The sequence below is a fragment of the Hyla sarda genome, chromosome 3 (genome assembly GCF_029499605.1).
Source record: "Hyla sarda isolate aHylSar1 chromosome 3, aHylSar1.hap1, whole genome shotgun sequence".
Taxonomy (NCBI): Eukaryota; Metazoa; Chordata; class Amphibia; order Anura; family Hylidae; genus Hyla; species Hyla sarda.
Window position 1 is genome coordinate 372,886,359 of NC_079191.1, and position 12,268 is coordinate 372,898,626.

General features: G+C 44.0%; 1 protein-coding gene and 1 long non-coding RNA gene across 3 annotated transcripts in view; both read right to left on the minus strand.

Moving 5' to 3' along the window:
* Positions 1 to 1,279: 1,279 nt before the first annotated feature.
* LOC130362796 (uncharacterized) lies at positions 1,280 to 1,900 on the minus strand. Its single transcript, XR_008891567.1, has 2 exons — positions 1,576 to 1,900; positions 1,280 to 1,457 (listed from the first exon to the last, which is right to left on the minus strand). It is a non-coding gene; the product is annotated as an uncharacterized LOC130362796 (long non-coding RNA).
* A 3,291-nt stretch (positions 1,901 to 5,191) lies between these two features.
* TMX4 (thioredoxin related transmembrane protein 4) overlaps positions 5,192 to 12,268 on the minus strand; it is an 82,312-nt gene continuing 75,235 nt past the window's right edge. Inside the window, exon 8 of one of the 2 annotated variants that reach the window (XM_056567838.1) lies at positions 5,192 to 7,244. In XM_056567838.1, the coding sequence (XP_056423813.1) occupies positions 6,931 to 7,244 (314 nt within the window). In that variant the 3' untranslated portion in view covers positions 5,192 to 6,930. Of the gene's footprint in view, positions 7,248 to 12,268 lie in introns of both variants that reach the window. The other variant, XM_056567837.1, reaches the window with a different exon arrangement.

Sequence of the window (12,268 nt, forward strand, 5' to 3'; positions counted from 1 at the left end):
ATGGATGAGTCTGGGTCAGGTAAATGCCAGGAGAATGTTACCTGCCTTACTGCATCATGCCAGCTGTGAAGTCTGGCGGAGAAGGGATAATGCTATAGGATTGTTTTTCAAGGGTCGGCCCCAGCCCTTTAGTCAAAGTGACTGCGCCACAGTGCACAAAGCAAGGTCCATAAAGATGTGGTTGGGTGAGTTTGGGGTGGAAGATTGTGGGGGAGATTTATTGAAACCTGTGTAGAGGAAGAGTGGTGCAGTTGCCCATAACAACCAATCAGATTGCTTCTTTCAATTTTTCTTGCCTTTTTAAAAATGAAAGATCTGATTGGTTGCTATTGGCAACTGCGCCACTCTTCTTTTACACAAGTTCTGATAAATCTCATTCCTTGACTGGCCGCACAACATCCTATCAACCCTATCCAACACCTTTTGGATGCAGTAGATAGGAGATTGTGAGCCAGAACATCTCATCTAACATTAACATCTGACCTCTTAAATGCTCTTCTGGGTGAATTGGGAAATATTCCCACAGACACCTCAAAAAGTCATGTAGAAAGTGTTCCAAGTAGAGTGGAAGCTGTTATAGCTGCAAAGGGGGAATGCGGGCCTCATATTAGTGCCTATGGCTTAAAGGGGTACTCCAGCGCTAAGACATCTTATCCCCTATCCAAAAGATAGGGGATAAGATGCCTGATCGCTGGGGTCCCGCCACTGGGGACCCTGTGATCTTCTACGCCGCACCCAGTTAGAATCAGTCCCCGCCCCCGTGTGACATCACGCTCCGCCCCCTCAATACAAGCCTATGGGAGGGGGCGTGTCAGCTGTCACGTCCATCCAATAGACTTGCGTTGAGGGGGCGGAGCCGTGACATCACTATGCTCTGCCCTCGTGGTCGAGATGGACTCAGCCTGAGGACCTCCAGCGGTTTTGGAAGCCGCTAAAGGTGGGTGCTGCATGGTACATCCCGGGGGTCCCCAGCGGCGGGGCCCCCGCGATCTGACATCTTATCCCCTATCCTTTGGATAGGGGATAAGATGTCTTAGCGCCGGAGTACCCCGTTAATAATGGGATGTCCTAACAGCTCCTTTAGATTTAATGTGTAGGTGTCCCAATACTTTCAGTTCTGGCATCAACAGTTAATTTAAATTAAATATACTGCTACAAATTAAAATTTTGTTGCGATGTGATTCGTATAGAGGAAAAAAGTAAATAAAAAAATAAAATGTTCGTAATATTATCATTTACCTTGTTCTACAGTTATAATAAAAAACAACGGACCAGCGAGCAGCGTTGCTATTACAGCTTTATTGCAGTGCGACATCCATTGTAATTCTTACTCAGTACCACAAGATGGCGCAGTGAAAAGTCCCGCAAGCAATATTGGATATATTGCATAGAAAAGAAAAACTAAAAACTGAGCTAATAGTGTGATGATCTAGTCCAGTGGTCTCCAACCTGCGGACCTCCAGATGTTGCAAAACTACAACTCCCAGCAAGCCCGGACAGCCAATGGCTGTCCGGGCATGCTGGGAGTTGTAGTTTTGCAACATCTGGAGGTCCGCAGGTTGGAGACCACTGGACTAGTCTTTAACTCTACTGTATGGTCCAGTTTTATTACACTTTAGTATTCTTCCTATTTTTCGAATAAAAACAGACTCCAAAGGTATATGAAAGCATAAAGCTAATCTAATAATACAAATGAGTACAGTCTTACAGAATTTATGTGAGGTTAAAATATTGTACTGCTCTTGACACAGAGGGATAACAAATCTGTACAATGACCTTAAACCAGCGGTCTTCAAACTGTGGCCCTCCAGATGTTGCAAAACTACAACTCCCAGCATGCCCGGACAGCCAACGGCTGTCCGGGCATGCTGGGAATTGTAGTTTTGCAACATCTGGAGGGCCACAGTTTGAAGACCATTGCCTTAAACTAATAATCATCAACCGGAGGCTCTCTAGCAGTTGCAAAACTACAACTCCCAGCATCTCCAGACAGCCGAGTGGTAGCTTGGCAACAGCTAGAGAGCCACAGGTTGATATAGCCAATGTAAACATATTTTCTCTTGTACTGTAAATAATAAAGGCTTAAAATGTAACCCGCTGTTTCCCAACCAGGGCGCCTCCAGTGATTTCGAAACTACAACTCCCAGCAGGCTTTCAGCTGTCCAGGCATGCTAGGTGTTGAAGTTTTACAACAGCTGGAGGCACCCTGGTTGGGAAACACTGCTGTAATCCATTACATTCCTTTTTGTACAAGCAGCTATAGCAAGACTTCAAAGCCATTAACTTGTTACAATATAATATTGTTGAAGAAAGATCCATCAATCTATAAAAACAGGATTATTTCTATATTTATACTAACCTAAAAAAATACAACTTTATCCCTTCATATGCCCAGTTCAACCTTCAATAAAAAAAATTAAAAAGAAAAGATGTGAAAAACAAAGAGCTCTCAATGCTAACAAATAACAAGCAAACTGTAAATGTCTACAATAGTCTTTGTAGTAGTTTAAAACAAAAGGTACAAAATTTTGAAACTCTGTTAAAAATGTGTATTTGGGGTTCAGAAAATAAAGGTTGTTAAAGGGGTACTCTGGTGAAAACCTTTTTCCTTTTAAATCAACTGGTGGCAGAAAGTTAAACATATTTGTAAATGACTTCTATTAAAAAATCTTAATCCTTCCAGTACTTATTAGCTGCTGAATGCTACAGAGGAAATTCCTTTCTTTTTGGAACACTGATGACATCACGAGCACAGTGCTCTCTGCTGACATCTCTGTCCATTTTAGCAACCATGCATAGCAGATGTATGCTAAGGGCAGCATGGTGGCTCAGTGGTTAGCAATGCTGCCTTGCAGTGCTGGGGATTTGGGTTCAAATCCCACTAAGGACAACAATAAATAAAGTGTTATTATAATAACATCAGCAGAGAGAACTGTGCTCGTGAGGTCATCAGAGAGCATTCCAAAAAGAAAAGAATTTCCTCTGTAGTATTCAGCAGCTAATAAGTACAGGAAGGATTAAGATTTTTTAATAGAAATAATTTACAAATATGTTTAAGGTTTTCACTGCAGTACCCCTTTAAAAGGGGTTATGCAGGATTAGAAAAAGAAGAAAAAATAGCTTTGTTTTTACTAATCCTGTATTAGAAAATGTATTTGTTAAATAAAAACTATACAACTTTTTAATGCACTTTATACATCAATGATTTATTGTTCTCAAGATCTCTGCTTGCTGTTATTAAATGGGAGTGATTATTTCAGGGAATCGGTTGTCTTGGTCATGTGATACAGGTTCTTGGCTCATTGCAGTGCAGATATTGAGGTATGTTCACACTGCGGAATTCCACGCAGTGAACGTTACCATCAGTGTGAATGGGTCTTCCGCGAGACCCGTTCACACTGTGGAATTTCAGTGGCGGACAATTCCGCTGCTGAAATTGTTCTGCGCAAAGAAAGAACATGTTCATTCTTTGCATGGAAGTCTGCGAGCACTACATAGCAGTCAATGGTGACGGCACAGTGCCGCGCAGTCCTACCGCCAAAGTATTTTCGGCAGCGGCCACCAGACGGAATCTCCGCTCGCTGAATTGAGCGAGCGGAGATTCCGCAGTGTGGTAATAAAGCGAGCACCAGTGTGTGCATCACATGACCAGGACTGACTCATTGACATAAATAAAGGTTCTAAATGAATGACAGCAAGCAGAGATCTTAAGAACTGCAAGAACCAGATAGATTAAGCATAAACTGAAATATTCACGCGCACAGAATCCGCTGCAGGTTTGAAGTTTTAAAATCCACAGTTGTGGATCCACAACTGCAGATATTAAAGGGGTACTTCTGCCCTAAGACCACTTATCCCCTATCCAAAGGATAGGGGATAAGATGTCTAATCACGAGGGTCCTGCTGCTGGGGACCCCCGCAATCTCTCATGCAGCAGCCACTTGTGTGAGCTGCAGGCCAGCGCTGGAGGCTCAGAGTCTGAAGCCTCACGACTACGGGGCCATAGTATCGTGATGTTACAACTCCGCCCCCCTGTGATGTCACGCTCCCTCAATGCAAGTCTATGGGAGGGGGCCTGCAACTCACACAGGTGGGTGCTGCATGAGAAATTGCGGGGGTCCCCAGTGGCGGGGGTACTCCACTGGAAAACATTATTTTTAAAATCAACTGGTGCCAGAAAGTTACAGATTTGTAAATTATAGAACACTATGAAGAGAAGGGAAACTGAGCACTCACAATATCTGTGTCCTTCGGGGCAGGCTCTCAGGGAAGGTCCCCTGTTGGGGTCTTCTGCAGGGAAGCAGTTTGTGGAATTGGGGGAGCTCAGACGCCCGGCCAGAGTCCATATCGCGGTAATGGGCACTGGTCGACCTGACGAAGCTCCCATTGGAGCGATATGGACCGTGGCCGGCGTCTGAGCTCCCCCAATTCCACCTACTGCTTCCCTGCAGAAGACCCCAACAGGGGACCTTCCCTGAGAGCCTGCCCTGAAGGACACAGATATTGTGAGCGCTCAGTTTCCCTTCTCTTCATAGTGTTCTATAATTTACAAATCTGTAAACTTTCTGGCACTAGTTGATTTAAAAAAATAAAATAAAAAATTCCAGTGGAGTACCCCTTTAAAGCCTCCTTGTAATACATGGACAGCCATTCATCTGCATGACCTTCAATGAACAATCTTATTTCCCCTGTAACATCCGTTGCAGGTAATGCCTGGCTGGCAGCAACTTACCCTGTTAAAAATCAGTTGTGTACCAGAGGGGTTCGGAGTAAGATTGGACAATCAGCTGACTGTCCCAGGCGCTACATTCCAGCCCCATATGCTAAAACTAATACCTATACAGGTCAAGACCTTCAGATGAGATTGATGTAATGTGTCATTTACATCATAAGTAATGAAAGGGGATACTTAAAGGGGTACTCCGCTGCTCAGTGTTTGGAACAAACTGATCCGAACGCTGGAGCCGGCGCCGGGAGCTCGTGACGTAATAGCCCCGCCCCCTCATGATGTCACGCCCTGCTCCCTCAATCCAAGTCTATGGGAAGGGGCGTGACGGCCGTCACGCCCCCTCCCATAGACTTACATTGGGGGGGCGGGTGTGTCGTCATGAGGGTGTGGGACTATGACGTCACGAGTTCCCGGCGCCGGCTCCAGCGTTCAGAACAGTTTGTTCCAAACTCTGAGCAGCGGAGTACCCCTTTACTAAAGTTGGGCCTTAGCAGAACATCTCTTTAACTGTGCAAAACAAGTATAAAAAAAACCACAAAAAAAAAACAAAACTATATTCTATTTAAACAGTGTATGAGAAGCCGGAACACCCTGTCTATAGCAAAATAAACCCTGTAAACATACATTTACAACTATATTATGTATAAAACTGTATAAGGGATCCCTCATTTCACTAAATACAATAGGGAGGTTTACTGAAGAGGTATTCTGGAGAAATATTTTTAATTGTGCTCAGGGTGTCAGGAACAAAACAAAACAAAAACTACTATTCCGTACCCACTGGTAACCCTTCCTATTCTCCATCCTGACACATAGGAAATGCCGGCTCAACCAACCAATCAATGGCCGAGGCCTGCAGGCTTTCCTATGTGTCGACAGTGGGGACCAGCACAGTTTAAAGCTAGAAATATTTCTCCGGAATAGTCCTTTAGTTCTACCTTAAATTCATGCAGTATAAAACTAGATGAAGGCAGAAGATGCGCCAATCTACTAAAGTAGCACATGCCATGTGATAGATTTGGCACATCTTGGTAGGTATGCAAGACCCTTTTTTCCTCTTCCTTAACCCACCTATTGGTTGGCTTATATAAGCGGTCTTTAAACTGTGGCCCTCCAGATGGCCAGATGGCCCGGCTGTCCGGGCATGATGGGAATTGTAGTTTTGCAACATCTGGAGGGCCACAGTTTGAAGACCACTGGCTTACATTACTCCAGTATTTTACACCAAAATAATGAAATACAACAATCATTTTGGTGCATTTAAAGTGTCATTTTAAAAAGATCTTGATATGTCCTACAGACATATTAAAAGTTTTTATTAGTCGGAGTCTGAGTGTTCAGAGTGTGCGCTTAGCACGTTCTCTCCCGTCTCTGTGCCAGAGAACTAAAATGGACTCATAATGTAAGTCTATGAGACCGTCCTGCTCATATATACACAGAGCAGGAAAAGAAGCGCACAGCAACGCATTTTTCTACCAGCTCTGTTAAAATGTTTTTACAATGACAGGTACACTTTATACCGTGTTTCTCCGAAAATAAGACCGGGTCTTATATTAATTTTAGTCCCAAAAAACACACTAGGGCTTATTTTCAGGGTAGGGATTATTTATTTATGGGGGGGCTGCAGTGTGTGGAGGATGGGGGCTGTAGCAGTGTGGAGGATGGGGGGCTCTGGGAGGATGAGGGGCTGTAGCAGCGGTCGAGTCTGCAGGCATTACTGGCAGCCGCGGTCCGGATCTGGACTGCGGTCCGGCAGTTGATTACCCCTGGCCTAGGTCTTAATTTCGGGGTAGGGCTTATATTGCAGCCCACCTTGATAATCCTGCCAGGGCTTACTTTCGGGGAAACACGGTACCTCAAAATGAGGTATAAAAAGTGTCTGCAGCAATCAATAAACTTGTCACATGGCATGTAAGGGTTCTGGTGCATCTGCCTAGTAAGTATCTGGTGTATACTGATGGGGGGAGGGGGGTTCTTCAGATGTAACATGTCAATGCCTGAAACCAAGAAAAAAACTAATCTAAATGTCTTGTGCTGTAAGACGTGAACACTTGAAGACAACATCTAAAACTTTCTTTCTTACAGTTACTGCAATAAAGGAAGTTTTCATGCCAAATCCAAACGCCTGATAAAAACTGCAGCAAAAATAATGGAGACATATCTTTGGTCCGTAAAGATTAAAAACATGGAAATGTGGAGTTCTACTCCCCACTGTCTGCAGCTTCAGTTCTGCGATGCCTCAAGGCACTCTCAGTCTCTGGTGTGCTTGGGGGTTGTGGAGAACTGTCCCGTTCTTCTTCATCTTCTAGGTCAGATTTCTCCACTGCCGAGTCCCCCTGAGAATCCTTGGCATCACTGTCAGAATTATCATCTTCGCTGTCCTCCGCTTTGTCATCTTCCTTGTCACCCTCATTGTCCTCTTCAATTACATCTTCATTGTCAAGCGTTTCCTTTAGTCCATCTGTAGAGTCCTTCTGATCGTTGTCTGAAATATCCGCATCATCCTTATTTATTTCTGCTTTAAAGAAAAATAAAGCTTATTATATAATAGCTATGAAATCTATGTCCAGTAGTATGGACACATTACAAATGAATAATTTCTATATTCTATAACCCCTTCCCCCAGAACTGATGGGAGAAAATGTAATTAATTGTTATAAATAGGACACAAGGCTTCATATCTTTCAGGCCATCTAACTATTTATTTCCATTAAATGGGCACTGTCACCAACTTTATTTTTTGATATGTTGTAGTACTTATGTACTACAACATATCTCTAATATACTTTTATTATTTATTTTTTCATTAAAAAAAAGTTTAATTTACATTTAAAAACCGGCTACTGAAAAAGGACTGATTTTGGAGTGGCAATCAGTCCTTTTTCAGTTAGGCTGCACTCGCTCCCTGCCTGTCAATCAGACAGGCGGGAGCGAGCGCATTGGCTCCCCGGCCACTGGCTGGGAGGCCACTCCTCACGCACATCGCCGCCGCTGCCGCCGCTGTCCCTGCACGCATGCTGCCGGACTCTGCAGTAACTGCAAGTGTAATGAGGGAACGGGGTATGCGGGGCGGGGTTGGGGGGGGGGAGGAGTGAACGGGCTAGTGCTGTAGCAGGGGGGGGGAAACGGGCTAGCAAAAAAAAAAAAAATAGGATGGTGGAAGCTACCCTTTAAGCTATTGTAGGTGGAATAGGACAAACCAAGTCTTAAAATGGTTATCTAGCCTCTAAAAATAACAATATGCTGCTGGGACAGGGGAAAATAGAAAAAAAAATACTTACCTAGTCCCGGTCCCCCAATCTTCCTTCTTTTTTCTGCTTTTGAGACAGGCACTTGGTGTAGACCGGCTGGCTAAGGCTGCATTCACACTTTGTTTTTACTTATGGGTGCCGGATCCAGCTGGGGGAGGGGCAAACTGGGCTCTCCCATACCCAAGTCGGACCAGCGCTGAACTCCATTTACTTTACATTTTTGACCCGTATCCAGTTTTGTGATCGGACCTAAAACCGTAGTATACTACGGTTTAAGGTCCGTACAGGAAACCGCATACGGGTCAAAAATGAGCCGACCGGAGTCGGCTCATTAAAGTAAATGGAGTCACGGGCTGATCCAGCTGGGGTACGGGAGAGCCCGGTATGCCCCTCCCCCAGCCGGATCCGGCACCCGTAATGTAAAAACGAAGTGTGAATGCAGCCTAAGCCAATCACTGGCCACAGCAGTGTCCTATCTTTGCAGGTCCTTCAATCAGCACTCATCTCAGAAGCAGGAAGAATATAGGAGGACTGGAGCTTCCTAATAGACTTCCTAATATGTAATGCCTTTGGGCTTAGGTGGGGCCATGACCAAGTAACCAGCAATTTTATCCCTTAGAACATACAGGCTGTCAATCAAATGCAGAAGGAGGAGACAAGCAGTTCTAGTGGATGGAAGTGATGGGCTCTTGTATGGGCATTTACTGCTCATCTGCATATATAAAAAAACTACAATTGCACAGCTCCCACATCTAAAGATATGCATATAAACATGCTTTTAACCTGTAACTGCTGCTGTGTTGGGTTACACTATGTAAAACAAATTAACAAATTCCCTTTAAAAGGGTACTCCACCGGCCAACGTTCGTAAGTAAAGGTTCACGCCCCTCCCATTGACTTGCATTGAGGGGGAGTGACCATGATGTCACAAGGGGCGTGGTCGACCCTCACAGCGCGAAAACAGCTTTCGGAAAATTTACTTCCGAACGCTGACCAGTGGAGTACCCCTTTAAAGGGGTTGTCAGGGACTCTCAAGAGTACCAAAGTTGGGAGCGCAATAACAAGGTTCCCCAACAATTAGCAAAACTAGGTTGAACTGCAGTGCACATCCTAGTATACAATCCCATGCCTTCATAGTCAATACATGGGCCAGTGGTACTCCAGCTAGCTCTGTGGGCCATTCGATCAGTTGTGGGCCATGCTGCTTAGTAAGGGTTCTAGGGGTTCGTCCTCCTAAAATCAATGGCCTATACAGTGATCCCTCAACCTACAATGGCCTCAACATACAATAGTTTCAACATATAATGGTCTTTTCTGGACCATTGTAAGTTGAATCCAGACTCAACATACAATGCTACGGACCATCCAGATCTGTGCAACGTGTCAATGGTCGGTTCTTCCGGCCAAATCAGAATGGACAATTTACTGGTAAAACATCTGTATTACTGAAGCGTATGCACTGACTGGTAGCGCCCCCTTCAGTAAAGGGAGTTATTACATGTTCTGTACACTTTACCTGTACCAGGGTTCTTACCTGCTCCTTTGGACACCAGGTAAGGGCGACTCCATGTTACTTTTTTAGGACACTGTGTGTACTGTACAGGACCCTGAAGAAGCTCCTGTCCTCTACATAGACCAGTGTTTCCCAACCAGGGTGCCCCCAGCTGTTGCAAAATTACAACTCCCAGCATGCCCGGACAGCCTTTGGCTTTTTATATGTAAGTATTTGCTTTATCTATATTAGTCATATACTTATTTTTCTTTAATCCTCACTTTTTCCTATTTTCTGGATGACATTTTGGTAGCTTCAGAACCAATTACCAGGTTTCCATAGAGTTCTGGTCTCAACATACAATGGTTTCAACATACAATGGTCATCCCAGAACCAATTAATAGTGTAACTTGAGGGACTGCTGTACTAAATATATACCCTACAACTTAAAACCACTTTAAATCAGCATATAAGGGCATCAAGTCCATAAGAATTGTCCTGTAGGCACAGTGACCCAGTTTAGGCATCAGATAGTGGTACAGTATATATGCAGAGCAGGCTCTAGCTCTACAGTCTGACTGAAGCTGCTCCACATATGGGATGTCCCCCACAAACGCAATCATCTTCACAGTAATGTACATATGAAACCCCTGACAGTCTGAAGAAGCGTTTGATGTTTATATCTACATATGGGATCTGTAGAGAGGTCAAAGAAACAGATCATTATTCTACCTCAAATAGAATAGTTATGAAGAGCATACAATCTAAGCTGAATTGTCATTCATTATCTACAGAACATACGGATAAGGATCAATGTTCTCCTCCAGATGATGAACAGCACTTGGCTGTAAAAGATACAACTTTTTTTGTAAGGACTCTAAAAGGAGATCTTCTATACAAAGAAGATGATGATAATCATCAGATGGGCATTATGGAAGCTTCACCAAACAAATGTGGCGTCACGGTTTACAGAAAGAAACCAATTTAACCAGGACAACAGACTATTACTACAAACAGCTTCAAGAGAGAAAATGTACAAAGAAAGTGAAGAACGTTAAAAATGGAAAAAAAAAAAACTAACTAAAGAGGTTTAAATAAATCCCAAGCTTTTAAGGTATCATGTTTTTGGCAGGCAGGAGAATACACATACCCTATTTGGAACAAACTGTTCTAAATGCTGGAGCCTGGAGCTCGTAACGTCATAGCCCCGCCCCTCATGGCGTCACTCCATCCCCCTTAATGCAAGTCTATGGGAGGGGGCTGTTCCAAACACTGAGCAGCGGAGTAACCCTTTAACTGACTGGTGGGGGTCCAACTGATCACGAGAAAGGAGCTCAATTGTCCTCTGTCCTCTGAATAGAGCAGCAGCACGCATGCTCGGCTACTATCCATTTACAGTCTATGAGACTTCCAAATTCAGTACTTGGCAGTATTTTGGAGTCCCATAGAAAGTGAATGGAGCAGTGGACCAGAATACAAGGGCAGCTCCGTTTGCTCGTTAGACAACTGATCTCACCAATGGTCGGATTCCAACTAATTGGCTAGGTCTTCACTATACTGTGGATATGCAAAAAGAAAATTACAAATTTACTTCTTGTTTGTGGCACATTAGTATATGTGAGGGGGGAACTTTTCTAGATGGGTGGCGACCATGGCAGCCATTTTGAAGTTGGCCATTTTGAATCCAACTTTTGTTTTTTCAATAGGAAGACACATTTTCATGTGACACATCAAACTCATTGGGAATTTCACAAGAAAAACAATGATGTGCTTGGTTTTAATGTAACTTTATTCCTTCATGAGTTATTTACAAGTTTCTCTTTGTTTACAGCCATTGACATGTCTTCGAGGTTAACACGTGAGGAGTGGATAGAAATTGTGTTGATGTCTGGTGAACGCAGTAACCGGGTCATTGCAGCAGATTTCAATGCAAGACACCCTACGAGACCACCCCTCTCCCATGCTACAGTTAGCAAACTGCTTGCTAAGTTTCGTGAAACTGGTTCAGTGTTGGATTTGCCAAAATGTGGATGCATGAAATATGTCACTAATGAAGAAACATCAGTGGCTGTCCTAGCTTCATTCAGCAAGAGCCCACAGCGTAGCACAGAGTGGCATTAGTCGTACATCCCTTCGGCGGATATTAGCCACTCACAAATGGCACCCTTACAAACTCCAACTACTGCAGCATCTCAACAAGGATGACCCAGATCGGCGCACTGAATTTGCAGAATGGGCAAAACAAAAATTGGAACAGGACCCTCAGTTTACGCATAAGATTTTGTTCAGTGATGAGGCAAACTTTTATGTGAATGGTGAAGTTAACAAACAAAACCACCGCTATTGGTCTGACACTAACCCACATTGGATAGATCCCTCCAAGACTGTTGGAACACAAAAATTGATGGTATGGTGTGGTATATGGGGTACAAAGATAGTGGGGCCTCAACCTCAAGGCCACTGGATATGCGGAATTGCTACATGATGATGTGTTTCCCTCTTTATGCACTGAAGCTGGCACGTTCCATGAGTTTTTCCAGCAAGATGTGCACCACAACATTATGGGTGTCAGGTCCGAGCATTCCTAGATGAACAGTTTCCTGGAAAGTGGATTGATCGTCGTGGGCCAGTTGAATGGACCCCAAGGTCTCCCGATCTGACCCCCTTAGACTTTTATCTTTGGGGTCATCTGAAGGCAATTGTCTATGCTGTGAAAATACGAGATGTGCAGTACCTGAAACTACGGATACTGGAAGCCTGTGCTAGCATTTCTCCTGCGGTGTTGCTATCAGTGTG